The following is a 26,911-nucleotide window of genomic DNA, read 5'->3' as shown; positions in this document are numbered from 1 at the left end:
AATAATCACTATGAAAATCTCAACATAATAAAATACTGTAAGTGCCCATTGTACACTTAGCTGTGCTCTGACTTTCTAATAAGACTTTCAGACATTTCAAAGACCGTTAGGAACAGCTAAACATAACATTGATCCAAGAAAAATATGGTCTCTGAAAAAAACAAAAACATGTACATGCACCAGTTCAGTTGGCTTCCTGTGAATAAGTGTGCATATCACAGTATATTAACACACATTTAGTGTTTGAACAAGAACATCAGCTCAAATATCAAGAAATGTAAGCTCTTTGCATGGGTAAACAAAGCATATACTGTAACTGCACACAATTATTGATTATCTATCTATCTATCTTTTTTTGGAGAGACAGAGGAACAGACATAAAGCAGTACACAGTTTCACTAGTACATTGACGATAACAAGGTGATTCTTACTTCAAGACAAAAAGGCAAGCAAAGCCCAACCTGTAATCCACCTCTAACCCCTCCACAGTCACCTAAAAAAAGGAAACAGTAATTAAATGAAGGACCTTACATACATAAAAAAAATATAGAAATGTCTTTAATATAAAGAAAATAAATGAATATTTTAGGCATACTTGAGGTACATGTCATCTTTATTCTTTTGGCGTTTCAGTGAAATAGGTTATATCAGTGTCTTGCATGCAGTTTATTTATACACTACAAGCATTATGCATATGAATGATGGCAGATGTTAAATTCTATGTCTTCAAAAACATTCTTTCATTATGCATAAAGTATATTTGTAAGTATTGAACATTTTAATTACATGCAAAATATACTTACATGAATGGAATTATACATTTATAATATGGAACAGCAGATGTAGTGGTTGTCATAGCAATGGGAAGAACTGACAAACTGCCACTATAAAATGTAAACAGCAGTAGGAAACATGAGATGTGTGATGCCATGTCCTTGAGACAATCATTCAGAATATTCTGAGCCGTCTCTCATCCAATTTAGATATTTATCATGATAAAGATTGAGAGGTAAACTGTGACAAAACAGTTTACAAAGCGCGCAAAAACATAATCCTTTTCCAAATAAAAATATGCAGTTAAAGGTTGAAAAGTAAAGCTTAGACAGCAATCAAGCAGGGCTTTGTGTTATGAAGAAAAATGACTGTCCATGTAACAGTTTTCACCTCACATTCTTCGCACCATGAAGCCTGATGGACAGGGAGAGAGCAGTGATGAAAATAGTACACTCTAGCATGCATAATCATGGAGAAACATTCATGCAGGTCTACATCTCTAGTTAACTCCAGCAAGTCTGACGTGGTCTCTTGGATTTGTCAAGTATTCTAAGTGCTATCAGTGAGTAAGACCAGCCTTGAAGCAGTGCTGCTCGTTGTAAAGACTATCCACTTTTGAAGAGTAAAAAAAAGTGTATAAAAAGTAAATTAACCAAATTATGAATTCTTAACGTAATAACGTAAAAATTGTTTTTTCCTGCTTGAAAAAAAGGTAAGTAAAGTAATACAACAGTCAGTGATATAACAATAATTCAAGACACTGGATAGCAGAACTAGCTGCAATAGAAGTTAAAGCATTAACTAATGTGTCTTTCAGAACACTTCAGCACAAACAGCCATCCTCGCTCCTGAACGCAGCCTGGATGAGCCACTTTACACTAACCGTTAGACTCAAGTAAGCATGGTCAGTTTGGCGTACATATCCATACTAAGGGAGGGAGTCCAATGGATGTCTTTTTAGTCACTTTCAAAGGTTGTAAACATTTTGTCATTAATTAAAATGTCTTTGTTGCATCTCCAGCATTCTTTTACAGATATTGCTCTCCGACATCTTTGCCCTCAACCTCCTTTTCACTTTTGTCTTTTTCATATTTGTTGTTCCCATTTGTTGTCGCAAATGAAGGTTGAGGGGACGCCGAAGGTGTCAGTTCATTTTTATCGGCGCTAGAAATGTCTTGGAGTTTGTCTGTGACAACATCCTCTTTGTCAATGTGTGTCTCATCATCCTTTTGAATGTTGTCACTGGATGTGTCAGAGGGCTTCATGGCAGCTTGTTTCTTATACTCTCTGTATGCTCTCTGGATGATGGTGGCTGACGTGTCCTCCTGTTTGCGGCGGAGGGTGGTGGTGATGGGTTCGAAGGACATTTTGGAAGGATTGGAGGCCATGAAGCGCTCCTCCATCTGCCCCCTTAGGATGTCCATCTCCCCGCCCTCGCCCAGAACACGTTTTGTGAATGCAAACAGGATGTCCAGACAGTGAATGCGCTCACCGTTCACCATTGGTAGATCCATAGCGATCAGTTCCATCTTGTTAGGCTTGGCTATGCGTAACGGCGGGTCCAGAGCATCTGCAAATTCTGACAGCATATAGTACTCCATGAACTGCGTCGCACGAGGATCAAACCTTTCCCAGACCTCATAAAACGTTTCAAAATCATCCTCACTTAGTGGGTCCGCGCTCTCCTCAGTGGCCACGCTGAAGTTCTCTAGGATGACTGCAATGTACATATTTATCACAACAAGGAAACAGATGATGATGTAGCTTACAAAGAAGGCAATCCCCACAGGAGGATTCCCACAGTTTCCCATGACCTTACTGCCAGGATGCTCCGTGGTGTCGTTACAATCATATCCGTGTTTGTTGAGAATGGGATCGAGTAGGCGGTCCCAACCTGCGGAGGTGGTGATCTGGAACAAACAGATCATGCTGTTGCCAAACGTCTCAAAGTTGAAAAGGTCATCGATGCCTGCTTCCCTCTTGACGTAAGCAAAATTTGACATGCCAAAGATGGCATAGATAAACATCACCAAGAAGAGTAAGAGGCCGATGTTGAACAAGGCAGGAAGTGACATCATCAAGGCAAACAGGAGAGTGCGAATTCCTTTGGCACTTTTAATAAGGCGGAGTACGCGGCCGATCCGGGCCAATCGGATGACTCTGAACAAGGTCGGCGAAACAAAATACTTCTCTATCAGCTCTGAGAGAAACATGCCTGAGGAAAGAAAGCAAAACATATTAGACTGTAAACAACACAGACATATTCTGACAAAATGAATGATTTGAACACAGCGATCAGAAGCGAGTCATACCGATGATTGACAGGACAACGACGATGAAATCAAATACATTCCAACCATTTGTGAAAAAATATTGGCGAAGTGCGATCATTTTCAACAAGCACTCTCCAGTGAAGAGGACAATGAATATCAAATTAATCTTGTAGAGAATGTCGATCGTTTCTTTTGTCTGTTCTTCAGTTTCCACCATCATGGTGACCATATTAAGCCATATCAGAACCATTACTGCAATATCGAATGCTTGTTTTGTAATTAAGTCAAAGACTAATCCTTGAAGTTTGTTCTGAAATAGACAGAGAAACACAAATACATTTTAGGTGCTATGAAACAAGGATCAGATTTGTAATACAGATTAGATGCAGTGATGATTAAAGTTAACATACTGATGGTCTAGGAATAGGCTTTTGGGGTTTCTTTGACCCCAGCTTTTTCATGGCATTGTAGTATTTCTTCTGTTCTTCTGTCATGAAGATGTCCTGACCTCCAAAGTAAACAGGGAATGTGAGACATGTTAAAAATCAGCAAAGGTGATGAGGAGCTACTGAAAGTAATGCTTTTAAATATTGCATTTCTGTCAGAAAATCAAGTCAAAATACCAATTTTAATTTAAAAAGCAGATTTGATACTTATCTTTTTCTTTTGCTGATTGAAATTGTCTATGATGACACCAATAAAGAGATTGAGTGTGAAGAAGGCTCCAAATATGATGAAAATAACAAAATACATGTACATCTTCAGGTTGATCTCATATTCTGGTTGTTGGTCTTGCTATAATAGTGACACAAAATGGAGACATTAGTACGTTAAAGTTATGAGTCCTGGTTGATTTGGCAACTGGTGCTAACAGCGAACACTCATGGACCACACATTTAGCGTATTTGTTTACAGTGAAGCCAAACAAACTCATGTTGTTGTAATAAAGACGTTAGTCAATGATAATTGCAACTGTGATCTGATTTCATGTGCACACAGCACAAGTAGTTTCCACACAACAGCTGTGCATAGTAAGTAAGGGATAATGTAGAGCGAGCCGGTCATTGTTGTGAAAGAAACCCAGACAGGGCGATGCGATGCGATGCGGAGGGGTCTCTCATCGCCTTGAAGGGGTTTCTTTCACAACAATGACCCGCTAGCTGCACATTATCACGCTTATTACACGGCTACTTACTTAAAGGGATCGTTTGTAACTTTCAGAAATGCTTGTTAACAGCGACACCTGTGGCCGTTAAGTCAACGAAAGTCAGCGTCGGCCTCACGCTTGCTCGCTCTAAATAGACATGAACGAGCATCGCTCAAAACAGTGAGGCGACACACGTCAGCTAAAACCACAATATCCCTCTATATTTCACCTGCTTGGCAGTAATGTTAGTTGACCAGACGAAGGTCTCTCCATGAATCACTGCTGATCCTAGTGTTGGCTTTTCCTGCCTCAGCCTCCGGGGCTGAAGCAGGAAGAGAAACGTTATCGTCTCCAACCGGGTGCCGGTGTCCCTCTCCGTGTGCAGGAGGGAGACACCGGCGCCCGGTCGGAGACGATAACGTTTCTAGCTGCGGAGCCCCGTCACTTCACAACACACGGGAAAGCTCTGTTGGTCTGGAGGAGCTGCAGCAATTATTTCTGCACAAACGTTCACTAGATATTCTCAGAGCTACCAAGTCTTCTACAGTGTGTAGTGTGCGCGCATGCACGTGTGGAGGTGGAGCGAGACAGCGAGAATGCGCGCAGTATGTGAGTGAAGGCAAACAGGCAGACGAGCAGAGATTCCGGCCACACGCGCATATGCGAGCGCGCATGGGATCCCAACCCAGTAGATTTATACGTGTAAGAAGTTACAAACAGTCCCTTTAAGTATTGTGATATCAGAAGAGAGATTATAAAATGTAACAAACAGGTTGAGATAAACCTTGACATTTGATTACCTTGGCTTGAGAGTCCACAGCAGCATACATGATGTCCATCCAGCCCTTGAATGTAGCCTTTAAAGAAATGAACAATATCCACAAAGAAATATTGTATTTGACCTTTTTATCACTTCCAGTTTTCTACCAATATAGCAAATAACAAATTTACAATCTTAAATCAGCATTTGTCTAATGTTCAGTTACTTACCACTTGCAGCAGTGCAAGGTAACCCAAGCCAACATTGTCAAAGTTGATTTTGACGGTCTTCCAGCGAGCAGTCTCATTGCCCAATATCTTACAGTCTGAAATGTTTTTCACCTCATCCAAAGTGAAATCCGTATTTGAGCTTATGTTGACACATTTGCCGTACTTCCCCGCAAATAAGTTGACTCCCATGATGCTGAAGACGAGCCAGAAGATGAGACACACCAGCAGCACATTGAAGATGGAGGGAATGGCTCCAAGTAGGGCATTGACAACCACCTGCACAACAACATATAAACACAATTCATCTGTACAGCAGAGATCACAGGATGTAGCATTGATGCACAACACTCTGGTAATGGTAAGAATAGGAAAACACATGAGTGAATGTTTCAGTACCAACATACACATCAGCATGAGCCTATCACAGCTATGACTAACACCAAATAGCTGAAATACAGTAACGGTGCATGGCAAAGGTGGGAAAGGAATTAGGGGAAGGGGCAGGAGATTGACGCGGTGTACTTTATCTAAAAGTTGTCTTAGTGGGTAACAACTACATTTTAGAGAAACATTAAAAAAGAACACCTTGTGGAGGCATGACGGCACCACAAAATGTGCTTACTGTAAGCAGAAACATAAATAACACATGAAGAAATCACATTAAAGAACCTAGTAAACAATGTCCAAAAGAGTGAAATTACAATGGAAACTCTAATGTAGTGCTACTGACGCACATGAAAAGCTACTCATGCAAATGAGGGGATTCACTATAGCTACCATGTGAGGAAAGACCACAGTGCTGTAAAGCGCTAGAACACCACAACATGACAACTAATCAATACATGCTACATTGATTTCAGCAGCCGACAACCCTCCCCCCTTTGGTTACATAAGTCGTCAAACCCTGTTTAGACCGGGCTTGCAATGCACAGCAAAATATTGCACATTGTATTGTAATGGTATGAGATGTTACAACAGAATGGCAACACTTAAAGCTTCAGTAGGCACACATTTTTTGGCGTCATTGGGCAAAAATTCCATAATAACCTTTTGGCATATTGTAATTCAAGTGTTCTGAAACTTCTGCACCTCCTCCTCTGTTTTCAGGCATTAGAAAATCTAGCCCATGATGGGACACTCTGGCCAATCACAGGTCATTTCAGAGAGAGAGCGTTCCTATTGTGCGCACCTATTTGGCTGGTGGGCGGTGCTTGGTATTTCACCGGCAGATCTCAACATGGCTGCCAGGACACAAACTTTCTCATTTTACAGCTAAACAGTGCACTACAAGATGTTTCTGAAAACATTTGAGGCGAGAAATAGACACTACAGTAGTAGAATATTGATTCATATTTGATCAGTGCTGCCTAGTTTGACTGTTTGGTCGGAGTTCGCAAGTGTTTGACATCTCATAGACAGTAGCTGGATGGCAGACACCAGATCAGCTCTGACTGCTTGTTTTCCTCCAGTCTGTGAAATCTTGCAGAGCACCGGAGGACACAGAGGCACATGATTTTTTTTCAGATTACCTTTCTCATGTGCTACTGTCACGATATAGGCTAGCGACCGTTTTATAAAAATAACTTTTTTTACTCATATTTGCTCCAATCTCGCCTACTACTGCTTTATAGGAAAAGTTTGATATTTAACAGATTATATCTATATGTTAGATATGAAGCTGGAACAAGGAGATGGTTAGCTTAAGACCGAAAACAAGGCAATACAGCAAGCCTGATTCTATCTAACAAAATCCACCTACCAGCACCTCTAAAGCTCACTAATAACAATGTCGTGTCTTGTTTGTTTAAGTTACTGTATACAAATTGTAAAGTGTTTAAAGGAAGTCATGTGCCGCCGGACAATTTGTTGCCCGGGAGAAGTGACTTCCTGGAGTCTTGTCTTCACGTGAGGGTTCCAGGCAACCAGTGGAGACTCCAAGAAGTCACTGCTCCCAGCCAAAAAATAATACCACACACAACTGAGACATAACGTGTAATTGTTAAACTATTCCTTTAATCCAAATCCTGCATCACTGATGTATCATTAGATGGTAATTTGAAAGAAAGTGAATCAACTTTGTCATTTAAATATTTAAGTCAGCCGGAAGACAAATGACAGCTGGAGAAAGAGGATTAGGGAAGGACAGGAATGCTTCATTTACATGCAACACATTTTGGGTTTTGCAAGATTATAGAGCTTTTGGCTGCTCTTGTGCCTATACTCTGTACCAGTGCAGCGAGCTGGTGACATCCAGTGACTCTTACCCTCATGCCTTCGAATCGTGACAGGGCCCTCAGTGGCCTCAGAGCTCGCAGGGTTCTCAGAGACTTGATGGCACCGAGTTCAGCATATCCCATGGCATTGGCTGTCAGACTGACCAGTGAGACCTAGAGCACATGCACACACAGATGTCTTAAAAAAACAACATTTATTTTTTCGTGTGTCTTTCTGTGTAAGAAAAGGTGTGTCAACCTACATCAACAATGAGGAAGTCCAACCAGCACCAGGCATTTGTAAAATACTTGGCATATCCATACGCCACCCACTTCAGTAACATTTCCAGAATGAAGATGTAGGTGAAGATTTTGTCTGCAAACTCCAATATCGTTTTAACGACCTTCCTCTGCTCAATGTAGACGTCCTCAAATGCCTGGATGTGAAGAAGACGATAGTGAGTAATTCATTGTCAATAGGAATACAAACACAATAAATACATCTTATTCAAAAATGTGACCTTACTTTGTAGGGAATAAGAAATATTCTATTTGAAAGGTTAGACTGAATTAACAATACAATATTTACAATATGTAAATACATGAGAGCAGCCAAATAAATCCGGTGTCTTTTTTTCTTCTTACCAGGGCTCCGCTGCTGAGCAGGATCATGAAGATGATGAAGCTCTCAAACCAGTTGTGCTCCACGATCCGGAAGCAGGTCTTTCTAAGCGTCCACCACACCTTCCACCAGCCCACTTCCACGTTTACCTGACAACACTTGAACTTTTGCACACAGCCTGAGACAGAGACAAAGGGGAGATGGTGATTTACCAGTAATATGGAGTATTAGTTTAATGTCGAAGCTGTCGTAGGTTAAGTGGTGGTTGTAGTAGTAGTAGTACTCACCTTCAGGAAAGCAGGCGTCAGGTTCCATAATTTCTTCCAATTCAAAGTCTACAGACTCTCCTCCTTCCCCGCCTGGCAAACAGTCGATTGTGCTGCCCTCAGAGGAGCTGGACTGGCCATCGTCGTCTACAATCTGCGGATGAAGCCGAGTAAAACCAGCGTTAGATGAGCAAACATAACAGAGCCATGGCAAATGTAAGGGGCTGTCACCTGTCTGTTCACAAACTTCTTCATGCACTCTCTTCAAAATGAAGTTACTGTCATACAAAAGTAGTCATAAGAGACTAAAAGACATACCAAGAGCCTTGCACAAGACATATGTAATTGGTATGTTTAAACTCCCATTTAAACGGTTGTCTGCTGTGTGTCTTGTTTAAGGCTGTTGGTAAGAAGGACTTCACAAGAATCATTGCCATGCATTCAGTTCAAGTTTGAATCAAATGTATGATGGTAGAGTGCATGCGTGAATCAGTTTTTGCTGTAACAAGATTGAACAAATGTTATGTTTAAATGTCGACATGAAAATACATCTGCACATCCTCTTTCTGCAGTCTAAATATGAAATAAAAAACATAAGGGCACCCTCATTAGCTTACTCGTCAACAGAAAAGTCTACATTATAGTTGCTGCTGTTGTCTAGCCTTCTCATAACTCCACTTAATGTGGGAGAGGATACCTGACCCTCAAAGACATGACATTTTACCAAATGTGATGGTGATATTGATTAGTCATTATCATTTCACATATTCTTTTTATTATACTGTATAGTTGCTGTTATTTATTTAGATAAACAAGAGTAAAAAGATATGAGCGTACTACAACTGTCTGCCCAGCATGACTTGTTTTACCTGTCAAATGTTTGCTTAGCCATTAGAGACTATAGTATATGGTATACAGTACTTATGCAGTATGTATGAGTATATATGTATGTATGAAATATAAAAAACAAAGTACATTTAATCAGGCAGAAATATCTAAAAATGATTGGAGATTTGCAGCCTGGCGGTGTTGTACAGTAGCCACATGGTCTCCGATTCAGCCTGCTGTTGTATGGCTTTCTATAGGGTGTGTCTCCTAATAGCTGGTAGATGAGAGCAGCTTGAATGCCTTCCTGCAGAATGCAAGAGCACTCGGGTGTCCTGGGACCAGCTAATGCCGTGCAGGGAATGACGAAAGCATGTTACTGCGATATACAGTGAGCACTAAGGTCAATGTGTTGATGGTTTGTGCTTCAATTCTATCAGATGCACTTTGGCAAAATCATGTTAAGACTGTGGAACATTAAATATAATGTTTCTTTCTGAATAGTCAGTGTCATGTTGAATTATCTATAAAGCATGGTTTGCAGGAAGCCTTTGTATGTATGTGCTTACATGTGATTGCATTTCAATGGGTTTGATGTCACGATGCAAAATCACCATTTTGTCAAAATCACCATTTTGTCAAAATCACCATTTTGTCAAAATCCCAGAAACAAAACTAAAATAAATTGTATTAAAGAGGACCCATTATGCTTTTGTGCATTTCCCCTTTCCTTTAGTGTGATATATATTTTTTTGTGCATGTAAAAGGTCTGCGAGGTTACAAAGCCCAAAGTCCACGCCAAAGGGAATTACTCTTCCCCCACAGAAACACTGCTCCTGAAGTGCCTGAAACGCCTTGCTTGAAGTCCCACCTTTTCTTCCCTAACATGGTGATGTCACCAAGTAATACATTTGCATAATACCTGCCTAGCAGCTTGTTTGGCACAACCTGAGTCCGAAGAGTTTGGTTCGGTTGACCAGTCACAACAGAGTGGGCCAGCTGACCAAACAGAGCAGACTGGGCTTTTCGGGGCGGGGTAGGAGCTCAAACAGAGCGTTTCAGACAGAGGGTGAAAAGACCGGTATGTAGCACAGCCGGTATGAGAAAAAATAAAGCATTTTCTGAACATTAAAGCATGTAAACATGCTTTGATAGAAACCCAAAGTACAAGTATGCACCTGAAAATGAGCATAATACTGTAGGTCCTCTTTAAATTAAATTGACTTTCACTGATGTTTGAATGGATACAAACATTTCAGCATCAACCAAAATACAAATTCAGGACTGGAGAGTGAATGAAGTAAGGTCAAAAAAGGATGGGTGATCTGTTAAAAAGGTTACTGGATGGTTACTGTAAATGACGCAGGCCATCTCCATGATGAATGTAATGTATAGTAAAGTGTTCTTACGAGTCTTCTACAGCTTTGAGAGCATCTGTAAAGCAGCAGCAAGCAAGCAGGAATGACTTTGCTTGCAAATCTTCACATAACATATTGCCCGTAGGCAAAATTATTGAAAGCTGAGAATAAATAAATAAGTAGCAATAACAATCATAAAATAGACAGTCAGTGTGTTTCCTTTCTTTTCTTTTGCACTGAACTTTCCTCCAACACAAAGCACAAACAGCCCCCTTAAGAGGAGGATTCAGCTCCCAAGCACTCAGGCTTAAATGGCACATAATGTAATCTACACACTGATATTTTCCTGTCTATACGGCCTCTCCCCCGTTAAAGGGTCGTGGTATATGGGATCTTCAGCGAAAAACGCCAACGTCACATGCTCATACCTCATCGCCACGGGCTGAGGGCAAAGTGCTTCAACGTGACTACTGCGACAGATCATACCACTTAGCTACAACAACAGACGTGTTTGCCAAGAACCACAACCGACACTGAAATCCTTTGTCATCCATCACACATCATAAACATTATAGCTGACAAGACTTGGTTTTAAAGGAGCAACTCATTTCTAACAGTGAAGGCACCTTGAGAGACAACATGGACCAATCCACAAGAGCATCCTTACCACATGGCATCCTGCTAAATCGGACGAGAGGCTGCTGAAGTCCTCCGTGTTGAGGTTTTCAAAGTCGGACTCTCCCACAGCAATAGGAACAGTGACAGTCAGACTGGGATTGTTGATGAAAGACATTATCGAATCATCGCTCTTGCTGCTGACTATGTACTTGTCTCCAGTTTTGTCCACTCCAGTCACATCCCCATTCCCATTTTTAGAAAATTCTTTGATTGTATGGTTGGGGACGCCGTTCGGCCCTAAAGGTTTGTGAAGCTCGTCCAGAGTTTTGTCCTCGCCCTTCCCTTTCTTCCTCCTCCTGAGACAGGCGCTGTTGCAGCTGCTTCGAAGCCGGGACTTGATGAAGGCAATGCCATTGTGAATCCGTCCAATTGCAAGCTGCAAATTGTTCGTTTCGTTGTCGTCTTTGTTTTCATTCCGAGCCAGGTTGTCGGCACTGAACGAACTCAGCAGCAGGGCCAGGAACAGGTTCAGCACCTATCAGATAATGACATGAATTTATGTAAGATTGCATCATCGTTAAGCTATTGTACTTTATGATGACAACAAAACTTATGTAGCTACAAAACTGCATCATGGCTGGTTATTCTTTATATCCATCAGCTAAATCTACTTGTTTGAATAATGAATTGACCATAAGAGATGATAATGTACCACAAGGTTTCCAATAACCATGACCATCATGTAGACAATGATGCACATGTGCGTCCCAGCCACCTCCATACAGTCCCACATGGTCTCTATCCACTCTCCACATAGCACGCGGAAGACAATGAGGAATGAATGGAAGAAGTCACTCATGTGCCAACGGGGTAGAGTGCAATCGGAAGAGATTTTACACACACAGTCCTTGTATTTTTTCCCAAACAGCTGCATGCCCACCACAGCAAAGATGAAGACGATAATGGCCAGCACCAGCGTCAGGTTGCCCAAAGCCCCCACTGAATTACCAATTATTTTGATCAGTGTGTTAAGAGTGGGCCACGATTTAGCCAGTTTGAAAACTCTCAGCTGTAAAAACAAAAGAAAAAAACAAGTCATTTCAAATCTTTCGGCACACAAAATGAACATATTGCCTATGACACATATATATTTAGACTTACCAATCTGAATGATCTCAGAACAGCCATGCCGCCCAGTTTTTCCAAGCAAAGTTCCATCAAGCTTAAACTGACAATGATTGCATCAAAAATATTCCATCTCTCCTGGAAGTAATAGTACGGGTCCAAAGCAAGGATCTTGAGGACCATTTCAGCCGTGAAGATGCTAGTGAATACCTTTGGAAAAACAAAAATCAGAAATGCTGACCATTAGCAAACATGATACCTATTTTGCAAAAAAACACTTACTACACTTACAGTCCACTCACCACGTTGCCCACATACAGCATTCTGGTGAAACCGTCGCTTACTGGGTAATGCTCCATGGCCATAAACAGTGTGTTGAGTACAATGCACATGGTGATGCTTAGGTCCGCAAATGGATCCATCACAATTAGTTTAACCACCCTCTTGATCCTCATCCATCTTGGACATTCCCAGATGAGGAAGGTGTGGGCAAAATCGTACCAGCCAGGAGGACACTTCTGCCTCGACTCTTCAAGCTCTGATGCACACAAGTGAAGACAAAACCCCAAAAAACATACCAATTATCTTTTTGATATCCAAGATGTAATCAAGATAGGATACTCCTTCCATGGTGTACAATACCCACCCTCCATAGTGCTGGTTATGACACTAGCTATACTGTGAACTCTCTGTCTGGTCTCTGGGCCGTCGAGGAAGTCCATAAACTCCTGTCCTCCACCGACCTGTCCATACTCTGTGTCAGTGGTGTCAGCCTGAAGGTAGAAACCATTGTTACAGATGCAACTGTGCTACAGAAAATAAGTTACCATGTATATACAGTAACAGCTACAAAAGTGAACAAAACTGTCAGTATTTTGCATCACAGTGCAAAGCTGCAAAAGTAAAAGGAAGCAATCAAATAGCATTAGAAAAGTTATTGTACATTTCTACACCTCAAATAAGGAAATCTTACAGTTAAACTCTAAGTGATAACTTGGCACAATAATGGCACATCTGTTCAGATGGCCAGAAGCCGCAGATATGTTTGCCAATCATAGTGGATCGAAAAACAAATGGTAAGGAAATTGTTTTAGTCATTCATGACCATTAAAAACAGCATTACCGGTAGTAAGCTTTAGCATCCACTCTTGTGTCTAACAAGGGCGGTGGGAAGCCTCGTGAACCGCTTCCCTTGCCATGTATCACAATTATGTATCACAGATTAAGAGTATAAAGTTGAGTTAAAACACCAGCCACTTTATCCTCAAAGTTTGAAAAAGATTTTTGAAAATTTCCTCATTGCTTATATTTTTTTTGTCATGCTAGTGGCATAATGACATTTTTGGCATTTGTACTTTGGAACTTGGTGCTGCTGTAAAAACATCCTTGAAGGGACACAGTACAACACACAGCGTGAGTCACACAGGAAAAGGAGAAAGAAAAGCAAGACAACCAAAATAAAAAAGAGCTATCAACTACAATGAAATAGGGCCATCTGCGTTAGATTAGCCTTTCTTACATTGTCTCCGGTGGAGGCCATATCTACCGTCACTTTAGGCAGAAGGAGCCCCATTGGTGACGTTGGGAGTGAGTTCCCACCCACTAGAGACACAACGCCATTGCAGTCTACAGAGCTGTGCTTGATCCCATTGCGTGGAAGTAGGGGATGAGGCAAGAAGCTGCACTGGCTCATACTGCTGCTGCGCCGATCACGACTCCGCGGTAGAAACAAAGAGCCCGCCCGACTCAGGTTGTCTTCAAAAATGCTGTTCTCGTCATCGGCAAACTCGTTTTCTGAGCCCACGTCCTGCGCTTGGCCTCGGAAACTGAAAACGCTGGTCCTGCTGTTCCGTCTGGATGAGAACAGGGGTCCACGAAAACTCAGAAAGGACTAGGAGAAAAAGATATTCTTCAGTAGACACATGATAGATGCTGGTCGCAAAGAGGAGAGAACGGCGATTGTCATATGTGCAAATGACATACAAGAGATTTCTGTGGTGAGATGAAGAAAAAGTTGCCTGATGATGATGATGATGAGGATGATGATGGTCATAATGATGTTGATGAGGACTATAAGGAAACTGCAAAATTAAAAATACATGTTGGTGATGACTGGTGATGACTGGATGAATGTTAAGGATGATGAAGGCTATGATGATGAAGAAGAAAAAGACAAAGATGATCATGATGATGATGATGATGATGATGATGATGATGATGATGATTATGGTGATGATGATGATGATGATGAGGACCATAATAGTGATGAGCATTGCAAGGAGGAAAAATGTAAAATAAAAAAATGCATCTTGAAGATGATTGACAATAACAAGAATACAAGAAGTTGATGAAGACAAAGATGATGATGTTGATGACGATGATGATGAGGATGAAAAGAAAAAAATCATTGTCATTGTGATAGCAGTGAATGAAACGTTCCGTTGGGCTTAATTGCATGACGAGAAAGTTATCACAAAATGTGTTAGAAACTCATGAAGGATCAGGAAAGTTAACAAATATATATGTTGAATAACATAAACTGAATATTTTTTAAATGACTTGGTATGACACTGGAATTGCTCGCAGTTGTCTGCGGCTGTAATGTAAGCGTGGTAATCACATTATCAATCCATTTGCTTCTCCTCTCCTGCCTGCCACTCATTTTGAGCTCTGCAAAGAGCTGCTTGACAAAAGCCAGCGAGTCTTCTTATTGACAAAAGTTAGACACATCTGACATTCAATTAAGAGAACACTTATCACAGACTGCAGGTTTGATCTCTCCCGATGCAATGTTGTATTTTTTCCACTTTTGTCCACCGGAGGAGGCATGAATTTCAAGCACAGCTACTGTCTGACAAGCTTGGTAGATGATTCAGTATTTCTACATTGTTTAGCAATAAAAAGGGTGCAATGAGTCATACTGAAATCTAAGTTGTTGACATTGAATATTACAGCTTATGCCACTGTAATTTGGTGGGACTGTAAACTGAAAAAAGTTTAGATATTAAATTGAAATGTCTAACAATTATTGAGTTGTTTTATTCTTGACTGATTCAGAATATGCCGTAATGAAGATACATAAGTAAAATAATGTCAAATGCACTGCTTAAAATGGGCTTTGGAGTTGAGACATAATAAGCTGAAAGCAGGGCAACAGTTCATGTAGGAGAATATCACTATTTTCATAGACAAATCATACTGACAGATCATACTGAACCTGATGCACAGATGAGCCTTTCATGTCATAGTTGAGCTGGTTTGGATCCACAGAGAAGCGGCAGCGAGCTTTCTTCATACTGTCCTGCGACTCGGATTTGGGAACCTTCTCGTCAGCCCCTTTGCCGTCCTCCTTCCTTTTTCTTCGCCTGTTGCGTTTCTCTTTGGCACTTTTGGTGCTGGGCTTGGAGGTTTCAGAGGAGCTCTCAGGGGCAAAGGCAGCATCGCTGGCCTCCCCACTCTCTGCAGCGGCGGCAGTCGCTGCTGCCTAGAAGAGGAACGAGAGGACAATGGGGGGTAAACAGGTGGAATAAAATGTTGCGATTCTTTCTTTTGTTCAGTTTTTGCTGACAACGTTGTCAGAAAAGTTTTCAATCTGCAGACAGATATTTCTTCCTGGAGGCAGGAGGAAACAGAATATGTCTAATGGGTATAAAAACCCCCACAATATCTTATTTGGGAGAGAGCATTAAAACGTTAATCCCTGTAGGTCTGAAGAGGATGATTTACAGGACGCAGATTCACACATGTAACCATGTACTGTAGTGCAAGTCAAAAAATTTAAGACACATTGCTACATTGGTGCAGCAACTTTCTAATTTGATTGGCAATTGGCAACCACAAGAAATAGTGGAGAAATCAAATGCTGGAATAATTCCATGTTCTGCTACTTTATACGTCTACTTCACAATAGTTCAGTAGATACAAAAAAGTCCACTTCAACCAAGTACAACAGTAAAATACTGCTTACATATTAATGCATCAGCAATAATATTCCAGTAATATAAGATATAATAGTCAAGGCTGTAGCCAGGATTTTAGAAATACTCATGAGTCCAAGACTCCCTCTCCATCCCATCGGTAAATGGTTTTGTATTTTAGCTGTTACATAGTTAATTTACTATTTTGTGCTCAATATTTTTTGTGTAACATTTGTTTCCCAACATTAAGGTCAAAGCCTTCAACTCTGGTGGATAAATACTGAGCTGAATCATTTATTTATTTAATCATCTGTTTAAAACCAGTCAGATTTAAGTACACTGAGTCTAAAACTACTGGAATCAGCCTATAAAATATCCATCATGTAAACATTTTTAATTGTAGAATGTAGACATACAGAGGACATAAATTCAGCTGCAACCATATAGTAAAACAGTCATGGGGCTATTTTTCTGCATTGAGTACATTTACTTTTGATGCTTAAAGTACATTTTGCTAATAATACTACTTCTGCACTTGTACTTACTTATGCATCATTATCAATGAAGGACCTTTACTTGCAATGGCGTATTTTTACAGTGCAACTTTTACTTAAGTAAAGGATATAAATACTTCCTCCGCCACTGGCAAAATCCTATTTATGGGTATTGTATAACTGGTTTGCTGTTTGTTCAATGTAAACATCATATGGAAGACTCATAACACCAGTGTTGCTAGGAAACAACCTTGACCCCCTCAGCTCTCTTTCATAAAACAATCAAATTTCTAGTACTAACCACATGATGCATCCTAACTGCATGTTATTTAATTGGAATCAGTCCTTTTACATTGAGTTATATGGGGATCTAACCTGAGCGTCCTCTTGCTGCTGTTTCAGCTGCTCCAGCATGGCCTTAAACTCTGCGTCCTTCTCTTCCTCCTCTCTCATGGTGACCTGGCTCTGCTCCTCGTAGGCCATAGCTACTACAGCCAAGATCAGGTTGACCAGGTAGAAGGAGCCGAGGAATATCACCAGCACAAAGAAGATCATGTAGGGCTTCCCAGCTGCCCGCAACGTCTGGAAGGAAAATAAACAATGTAGTGGTATACTTATTGAATATATTTATACATAACATACTAATTCATTTTTCTTTCTTTTTTATCACATATTTCCCTAATTCCACATTACCGCTTGCTTTGTGCTATAATACTGTCTATGAATATCATTATGTTGTTGTGGCTGCAGCTCCACCAAGCAGCAGCATTTATATAGAGAATATATTCTGAGAAATAATGTCCAGATTAGCATAAACTCATAAACTACAATTGAATTAATTAGATAAAATACCCATCAGACCAAAAGATAAAAAAAAAAAAAACTATCACTGTTCCATATCATGAGAGACACTGACATAAAAGAGCTCTTTGATAGCACCAAACAGGTAATGCTACCCAGTTACACACAGTGTAGTGTTGTATTACTGTTTGCTTTACTTGCTGATACTACAATGTTAAGCCTATTCAGTGGACTTTAGGGCCATTCAAGTTGTGTTTGCCTGAGTCACAGTGGGACTCATCTTTGTTCCTTCTGACCAAGATGCACCTGCACTTCATTTAGAGGTTTGTTTGAACACTTTTAATACCAACATTGTAATGTGAGAATGCTTTGTCTTTGACAGAGCCCCTCCTTAACACAGCAAGCACTGCCTGTTTACGCATTTAGAGAAGCAGACCGTACAAATACAGCATCCTCCACCACACGTGAGGTCAAACATTTCATCAACCTGCCCCCAAAACCAGCCAAAAGACCAAGGAAGACCCATAGTGGCACTTAAGGTTAAAGGGACTATTTGTAAGATTCAGAAATGCTGCTTAACAGCGACACCTGTGGCCTTGAAATCAACGAAAGTCAACGTCGAGCTCGCGCTTGCTCGCTCTACATAGACATGAACGAGCATCGCTCAAAACAGTGAGGCGACAGACGTCAGCTAAAACCACAATATCACTTTATATTTCAGCTGCTTGGCAGTAATGTTAGCTGACCAGACGGAGGTCTCTCCATGAATCAATGCTGATTCTAGTGTTGGCTTTTCCTGCTCAGCGCAGGCTTCAGCAGCGGGGCTCCTCAACGAGTTACGTTATCGCCTCTTGACCGCAGCCGGCAGCCGAAGACACCGGCACCCGGTCGGTAACGAGACGATAACGTAACTCGTTGAGGAGCCTCGTCACTTCACAAGACACGGGAAACCTCTGTTGGTCTGGAGGAGCTGCAGCATTTATTTCTGCACAAACGTCCAGTCTACATTCACTAGATATTCTCATAACTGTTTTAAATCATATTTGCTCTAATTCTACCCACTGCTGCTTTAAGTTACTGTAGGAAGCCAGTTGCTGCAGCCATATTTCTCGAGACCCATTTTTATAGACTTTGCAGCTTTCTTTAATATATCTTCTTTTAAGCTGTATTACATGAGGGTTGAGTTTAAACTGTTAATTAATTATCATCTTATTATTGTGTTTATCTCACTTTATTTTCATTTTGTGTAGAGCATTTAGTATTTGATATTTTTGAAGCTTGATCAAAAAAGTGCAAACTGAAAATCACATCCATTTATATGTATTATATGCCTGAAAAAGTCCATCCAGTCATTCTAATTCCACTGCCTACCTGCTGGTAAAGGTTTTCCCAGTAATCCTGTGTCATCAGTCTAAACAGAGAGAGGAAGGCCCAACCAAACGAGTCAAAACTGGTGTAATCGTAGTCTGGGTTCCTTCCCACTCTGAGGCACCTGAACCCCTCTGGACACTGCCTGCAACAAACAGAGAGTCTGTGAAGCTCAGAGGGAACCGTCCATACGGTAATGTTAATGCATCATACAAGGATTATATGCATTCTATATTGTATCCAGTCTTCTAATGGTTGGGGAATAAGCTTACCCAGCTGCACTGCCGTTTCCACAAAGCAATGGGTCTTTTCTGTCTGGGAGGTAATAATAATTTTCTGATGGGGAAACAAAGAAAAAAACACACTTTTTTTGTCAGCAGTGGTTGCTAAAAAAAGCCCATGATAGACAATGAATTATAATATAACAATTATAATTTGAATGGGTACACCTCTAAAGCATTCCTGCAGAAGAGTGCTGCAACAAACAATCTCTCTGAGAGCCCTGTAGTGTTTAGTTATTGTTGAAACAGGGTCACTGAGGTGTCATTTCAACTCTATGGACATTTGTTGAGGCTGTGGTTAGTGCTGTTGTTAAAGTAGGCGGCATTAATGATGTTTCTAGTGGTTCTAAAGTTTTGTCCACCCCAATGAGGATGATAAATAATACATCTCTCAATATAATGCAGTCCAATTCTGTACAACAGCATCATTAAATATAGCCTCATAAATTACATTGTATTGCATCTCTGAGACAATGTAAAAAAAAACAAAAAAAAAACTAAATATGGAAAGCCTCACATAGATGGAATATAGTGCATTGTCGTATCTAATTGCATTAGATTGTAGAAGTGCACCTAATAAAGTGGTGAATATTGAAAGAAAACACAAATAATAATGACAAGTGGGCCTAATCACGACTTCTCATTTATCCTTAACACAATAATGATTTGTGTGTTGTTTTTTGTGTTACTTTGAGTCACCAACTCAAAGTAGAACAGTAAAATACTCACCTTCATTGCTCGTGTGGTTGTGCCAATACGTGTCGATCGTTACATTGTCGCGTGTTCCATTTATGTTGGTCACATTAAGTAATGTATCATTCAGATTTCTGACACACTTTTGCTTTAAATGGCCCATGAACAGTTGTAACCCTATGAGGGCGAAGACGCTCAAGCAGAAGACGGTGAGAATCATCACATCGGCAAGCTTCTTCACTGACTGGAACAACGCACCAACGATGGTCTTCAGGCCTGCCAGATACAGTATCACTTGTTACTTTGAGTAGTCAATTATAAGACACTGTCAACATTAACAGCAGGCATGTGCAAACAATAAAAAGTGATGCCAGTGAGCTCTGTCTTTAAAAGGCTACTCCACCGATTTAGTGCTGCACTTCTGTAACATTGTTGGACTCACAATGGAACATTTAAATAAAAAAGGTTAATGCAGCAGAACCAGAGATAACGTCTTTTTTTTGTTCCAGGCCTTGTAAAAACCTACAACACCCACAATGCAACTGGACAGTTCTGTTATAGATTTGGGTGTGTTATGCTAGCGGTTAAAGTGGCCTCAAGCCTCAAGTCTCAGGGCTACAGAGGTCTGGTAAGCTCACTTCTTTCTAACTCCACACCCCCAGATTTATTTTAATTCTCAAACTTGTAGTCATCAGCCTCAGTGCTGACTCAAGTGACATCACTTGAGGCAATTTATCAAACTTCACTTATCTCCCTGTAGCAGCAAAAGTTTTTTTTTGCACAGATGCAGTGGACTTTTTGATGTGTAAAATCGGTGAAGACCCCTTTAAAGTAAAACATTCATTCTTTATTTATTTCCACTATCATCTAAGCAATGAGATAAAGACCCCTTACAATTAATGTGATGTTTTAATAGCAAACACTAGAAATACTACAACAAATAAGACTTTAGCCACTCCCTTTAATTACATTTTGCTCTCAATATTTTTGACAACATGGAGGTCAAAACTGTCAAAACTCAATGTGGCAAACGGTCAGAATAACGTAACACAGGAAATTAGCATCATGCATTTCAGTGATGACGTACTGGACATGCAGCAATAATGGGACACACCCTCACCACAGATGATATCAAATTATGCCTTCATTAACCGCAAGAAAAGAGGAGCAAATGGCTGTGAAGGAAGGCGCAGATTAAATTGACTGTTCTCCTTGAATTTTGCTGCTTAAGAGTCCTGATTTCAGTGGCTAATCAAACAGCTGGACTCAGAAACTGATCCATTAAAGACCTGAAGACACACCCATTTGAACTAGCTCTCATCTGGGATGCCCAAGATTTTTTTTTTTAGGATTGTGGAAGTTCAGATTGCTGAAACAACTCTGTGACACATCTGTGATAAGGAGGTGGACAGGTGGAGTCAGGGGAGCATCCGGCATACATGTCATGGCAGTCGCAGCAGGAGGGGAGGCGACTGGAGGAGCGGAGGGTTGAGGGGCAGTGGGAGGAAATCGTGCAAGAGGCTAAATAGCATGCACTTGCTCCTACTGCTTACCTGGGATAACTGAAATAGCTTTAAAAGCTCTCAGCACTCTGAATGTGCGAAGAGCTGAGAAATTGCCAAGGCTAAAAACCTCTGTTGCATACCTGCAGGGAAACTTAGAATTACTATGGAATATTAACAACAATGCATGTAACACAGAAGCCAACAATGTTAAATAGATAAACTACATAATTACATGTTTGTACATACAGTATCAGGTGAAGCAGTCAGTCGTATAAACTGAGGCATGCACATTGGTGAGGAGGTCACTGTGATGAGCAATGTGATGCACTATGTGATACAAACTTAAAGGATAAGTTTGGTGATATTCTATATTGTTCTTATTGTCAACAAATCCCTTAAAGATACCCAAACCAAAAAAATATTTTGTGCCATAGACCTCCATTGTTCTCCAAAAAGTAATAAAAACATAAAAGGGCCACATTGTTTCTCTGGGTAACATGTTCCTTCATTAGAATGACCCTGGGCTGCTGTTAAAACTCACCAAATGTGTATTAATCCACAGCTAACAATAGTGCCTAACTATAAAACCAGTGTCCAGCCGTTTTAGAAAATTATTTCACCTTTTTTAAAATTGAAACTAAATATATTTGTGAGGCATTTTAAAAGATTTCCATCTTAAAGGGACTATTTGTAACTTTGTACGCGCATAAATGTAGCGGGTCGTCACACATGCGCGCTCCCATATGCGCGTTCGCGTGTAGCCGCTGTACACTCCTCCTCTGCCTGCTCGCCTTCACTCAGACAGCTCAGCTCGCTCCACCTCTAGACGTGAACGCGCGTTCACTCCACACGGCAGAAGAGTTAGTTTAGCTCTGAGAATATCTAGTGAATGCACAGGGGACGTTTGTGCAGAAATAACTGCTGCAGCTCCTCCAGACCAACAGAGGTTTTCCGTGTCTTGTGAAGTGATGGAGCTCTACAGAGAGTTACGTTGTCTTCTCGTTACCGACCGGGTGCCGGTGTCTCCTCTGCTCTCTCCGGCTGCGGGCGGAGAGAGCAGGGAGACACGCTGGAGAGCCCCGCTGCCTCAGCCTGCACTTAGGCAGGAAAAGCCAACACTAGGATCAGATCTAAATCATGTTCATGGAGAGACCTTCGTCTGGTCAGCTAACATTACTGCCAAGCAGCTAAAATATAGAGTGATATTGTGGTTTTAGCTGACTTGTGTCGCCTCACTGTTTTGAGCGATGCTCGTTCAGGTATATTGAGAGCGAGCAAGCGCGAGCCCGACGCTGACTTTCGTTGATTTCACGGCCACAGGTGTCGCTGTTAACAAGCATTTCTGAAAGTTACAAATAGTCCCTTTAAGTAGGTACGAATGGGCTTGTGGTTGAGTGCTACGGACGGGGTAGGGAAATCAGAAAGTGCTGAAAGACGTTCCAATGCATTATTGGTTTGCGATTTGTTTGACTGTAAGAAAAATATAGAATAACACCAGCCTTATCTTTAAGACCTTAAAAATGGCTTTGAACTAAATGATAACTGGTAATATGTAATAAATAAACAGTAACACATTTTGACGAAACTGTTGCTTTTGTTACCAACAATGAAACCAGTAAAACATAAAACTTGTTTCTTGTCTATATGAAGCAACATTTGGGGAACAGACTTAACAACTGTTCAAGCATTATTGTGTGGCAGGTACTTACGCCATGACAATGACACAGAAATCCAGCCAGTTCCAGGGATCTCTTAGAAATGTAAACTTCCCTATGCAGAACCCTCGAGCTAATATTTTAATGAGGGATTCAAGGGTATAGATGGCGGTGAACATGTACCTGTTGGAAACAAAATGTAGTTGTTTAACCAAACTGCATTTTCATATTTATATATTGTGCTTCAATGTGTAATTCATGGGAAACTTACTCTACATTCTTTGCCCAGTCAGGCGGTCCACTCAGCGTCATAAATGCACAGTTGGCGAGGATAGTGCACATGATCACCATACTGAACAACGTGCAGGCGGTCGTCAAGGAAGCTACTTATTTTATTTTGTATAATTCATCATAATCTCACACAAGATGGCAACGTAAACAAATCATGGATATAGGATGGTAACCACAGATTTAGCGTGGGCTCAACATAATCACAATTCACGCTTGTCATTGATTAATATCTGGATGAAAGGATATGAGTGTACCAAAATCATAATTGATATTCTTCTAAGAAGGTTGAAGGGGCTCAGGAGGTACAAGGCAGGAGCGGCGTTGAAGCGGAAGATGAAATTCCCTTTGTTTACTACTATGAAAGTCTGACAGAAACAGAAAGACATGTATAAAACACTCTTATTTCCTGGCTGACTTGCAACATCTCACTGTAGTTTACACAAATAATAAATGATAGCATCGTTACAACTACTAATCATTTATGATTTACAGCACACATTTCAAATCACTAATCACATTTTGTACACTGCTAATGAACCTCATACAAATCTTTATCACGGGCCTGGTCTTCCTGTCATCTAAGATACAAAGCCTCCTGCTAACAGCTGCATGCAGTACCTACTTTCTGATTACAGTAGAAGGGATCCATGTCCTCCAGCGGTGTCGACACCATGCCTTTAGGAGTGTCCCCATACAGAAGAGGGATTGGTTTGCCCGCCTCCAGGTCACGGCTGGGCTTGGGCTCATTTTCATCATTGCGTTTTCTCTTCTCTCCCTTGGGCTTCTTGGCGTTCTCGGCGTTCTCCTCGGCGATGCGTCTCTCGATGGCCTTGAGGGACTCACGACTAAAGGGGCGGAAGCTGTCTGGACCTGGTCGTACAAGCAGCTGTGCCATCTTTTCATCCTGCGTCTTCAGAGTGAACAGCTAGCCTCCAGCATGAGGAAGGCCTGAGGGGTCGGAACGAACAACCGAGTTATATCTAACGTGAAATGTTTTTTTTTATTGGAAGCAAAATAATTGAAAGTATTCATTTCTATTGGCAGATTAGAAGTGCTTTAAATGGAGAGGAGAGAAAGGTGGGTGTGGTTCTGTTCTTTGTGCCAGAGATCATCATCTCAGGAAGTGGCAGGCTATAATGAACCTAGAAATGGCTGTCATACACATAAATTCCCTCCAGCTATGGTAAAATTAGATCTAATTATCTGCTCTTCTGTAGATAAAATTAAGATTTGACATGACAATGATCAATTCCAGGTGAGATTCTTGCTCCTCTCCGTCATCCCTCAAAATGAAGAGAATCCACTTTCCCTTCAGAGCACTGAGACAGAGGGGGAATAGATCCATCCTACTAATAGGCCTGACTGGTATGATGTGTTAGGCAGACCTATGCAGTATTAAATATGAATGCACTCCATATTGCACTGCATCTCTCCGGGTGCCCGGCCACTGAGAGCTTTTGCCTGGTCTGAATGTAACAGTGTAATAGAATACTTCCATGCGTTGTGTCTGTGATGCAAAAAAATCAATCACAAACACACTGGTCAATCAACTGCCCACAGCACTGGGTTGTTGTACATGTGTGATGTAATTGCAACAAAAAAAAAAAAAACTTTTACTTTTAATACACATCTGTGCACGAGGTTTGCATGTAATGTCAGGCTGAGAGAAACTGTACCGACACAGTTGAGAGATGAAACACAGCAGGTTTAAATTGGATTGGTTTAAACTGATTTAAATTGGATTTTGACTCAAGGATGTTGGTGTTTGGTGTATAATATCAGCATCTTGTGCACATAGTACAACAAATCATCAGTGTTAACATTGCCTCTGGTTGTTGAAAGATTACCTGTTTGCCTTGCACAGAGAGATAATCAGTGGTGCTGTCATCTCTGGACTGAAAGAACACCAATGACTGAAGTGCTGAAGTAGTCAAATGCAGTGCTTCTGCAAGTACTAAGTGTTGGTTACATAAATAAATAAAGTATAACTATTCTATTTCTATGTGAATAACTTTTCGTAAGATATCATACGAACCGTTGTATGAGGATAGGTCGATAAATTACATGTGTCTATCAGAGAATAGACCAAGCACCAACACAAACCCACTACAGCAATGAGAAATGTGCTTTCTAACATTACATTTTCAAAATAAAAGCGGACCATTTATGACCAGAGTTCCATATCAATTCCAGTCGCATTTCACACGAAATACTAGTTAATGTTTTTCATGAAATGACTGTATTGTATAGCTGAGTGCAATTTATAGGATACATTTTACTGTCGTTGTATGGGTTTTGGGAGGTGGTGTAAACTTTAATGGATGATATTGTTCATGACGCAGCTACTCTGCTCTGCTATGGCCTTTATGAGTGAAATACATAAATACATGTGATACGTGTGTTTTAGGGCTGTAAATCGATTAATCGCATGATTTTCCATGATTAATCGTGATTAATCGCAAATTAATTGCAAATTTTGTATCTGTTCAAAATGTAACTTAAAAGGAGATTTGTCAAGTATTTAATACTCTTATCAACATGGGAGTGGGCAAATATGCTTGCTTTATGCAAATGTATGTATATATTTATTATTGTAAATCAAATTAACACAAAACAATGACAGATATTGTCCAGAAACCCTCACAGGTACTGCATTTAGCATAAAAAATATGCTCAAATCACAACATGGCAAACTGCAGCCCAACAGGCAACAACAGCTGTCAGTGTGTCAGTGTGCTGACTTGACTATGACTTGCCCCAAACTGTATGTGATTATCATAAAGTGGGCATGTCTGTAAAGGGGAGACTCGTGGGTACCCATAGAACCCATTTTCATTCACATATCTTGAGGTCAGAGGTCAAGGGACCCCTTTGAAGATGGCAATGCCAGTTGTTCCTCGCCAAAGTTTGGAGCGTTATTTAACCTCCTTCACGATAAACAAGGGTGACATGGTTGGTACCAATGGATTCTTTAGGTTTTCTAGTTTCATATGATACCAGTATCTTCACCTCATCTTAAAACCGAGCCCACTACAACCTAAACATTTTAAGCTGTGTCAATGCGTTAAAGAAATTAGTGGCGTTAAAACAAATTTGCGTTGACAGCCGTAGTGTAGATACCATTTTTGTTACAGTGCACCACATATTGTTTACATACTGTGATACAATACGAACTGAGCTCATAGCTTTCTTCTGCATCAAGTGTATCTAACTTACCTATGATGTGTGATGATCTTAAAAGACAACAGTCCTTCCATAACTAAAGCATATAACTATTTAGAGGAGTATAATAGAGCCTAGTCTCGGTTGAAAGGAGCAACTGAGGAACAACATTGGAACAACAAACTTGAAGACAAACTTCTTATAACTTCTCATAAAATAAACCTTGGTTTGATGTTCACCCTTGCAACAAGGTCAACCTCTAAAGAGGTATGCATCATCCCGTCAATCTGTTCCCAACTCATTACGCACAACTTGAGATATGAGCTGCCACTTTGAAGCTTCAAATAGTCCCACTTCAATTTATCTGCAACCTGTCGGCATCGCGACCTTGTGCCGACTAACCTAAAATGGATGTACATTTGTTTCCCTCGACTCTCACTGGAACAGAATGTCAACACATTAGTTCGGCATTTGCTATTCACCATACATTCAACTGTGTCCGGCTGATGAGCTTTAAGTGATGACTGATTACA

The 26,911-nt window shown here is 40.7% G+C and overlaps 1 protein-coding gene across 1 annotated transcript in view; it reads right to left on the bottom strand.

Annotated features, from left to right (window-relative positions):
- Positions 1–599: 599 nt before the first annotated feature.
- Positions 600–26,911, bottom strand: part of scn1laa (sodium channel, voltage-gated, type I-like, alpha) — a 29,557-nt gene continuing 3,245 nt past the window's right edge. The window contains exons 2-27 of the mRNA XM_037790612.1: positions 23,839–24,164; positions 23,463–23,581; positions 23,197–23,286; positions 22,980–23,108; positions 21,319–21,410; positions 19,802–20,041; positions 19,064–19,127; positions 18,795–18,936; positions 16,998–17,204; positions 15,429–15,695; positions 13,731–14,102; positions 12,858–12,984; positions 12,514–12,749; positions 12,248–12,421; positions 11,799–12,155; positions 11,136–11,621; positions 8,307–8,439; positions 8,043–8,197; positions 7,661–7,834; positions 7,449–7,571; positions 5,185–5,460; positions 4,995–5,051; positions 3,705–3,842; positions 3,458–3,562; positions 3,087–3,357; positions 600–2,989 (exon numbers count right to left, since the gene is read on the bottom strand). Coding sequence (XP_037646540.1) covers positions 1,803–2,989; positions 3,087–3,357; positions 3,458–3,562; positions 3,705–3,842; positions 4,995–5,051; positions 5,185–5,460; positions 7,449–7,571; positions 7,661–7,834; positions 8,043–8,197; positions 8,307–8,439; positions 11,136–11,621; positions 11,799–12,155; positions 12,248–12,421; positions 12,514–12,749; positions 12,858–12,984; positions 13,731–14,102; positions 15,429–15,695; positions 16,998–17,204; positions 18,795–18,936; positions 19,064–19,127; positions 19,802–20,041; positions 21,319–21,410; positions 22,980–23,108; positions 23,197–23,286; positions 23,463–23,581; positions 23,839–24,111 — 5,994 coding nt within the window. The 5' untranslated portion in view covers positions 24,112–24,164 and the 3' untranslated portion in view covers positions 600–1,802. The remainder of the gene's footprint in view (positions 2,990–3,086; positions 3,358–3,457; positions 3,563–3,704; positions 3,843–4,994; positions 5,052–5,184; positions 5,461–7,448; positions 7,572–7,660; positions 7,835–8,042; positions 8,198–8,306; positions 8,440–11,135; positions 11,622–11,798; positions 12,156–12,247; positions 12,422–12,513; positions 12,750–12,857; positions 12,985–13,730; positions 14,103–15,428; positions 15,696–16,997; positions 17,205–18,794; positions 18,937–19,063; positions 19,128–19,801; positions 20,042–21,318; positions 21,411–22,979; positions 23,109–23,196; positions 23,287–23,462; positions 23,582–23,838; positions 24,165–26,911) is intronic.

This window comes from Sebastes umbrosus, chromosome 13, assembly GCF_015220745.1.
Source record: "Sebastes umbrosus isolate fSebUmb1 chromosome 13, fSebUmb1.pri, whole genome shotgun sequence".
Classification (NCBI taxonomy): domain Eukaryota; kingdom Metazoa; phylum Chordata; class Actinopteri; order Perciformes; family Sebastidae; genus Sebastes; species Sebastes umbrosus.
The sequence above is the reverse complement of the archived record's forward strand: the minus strand, read 5'-3'. Positions and strand labels throughout refer to the sequence as shown.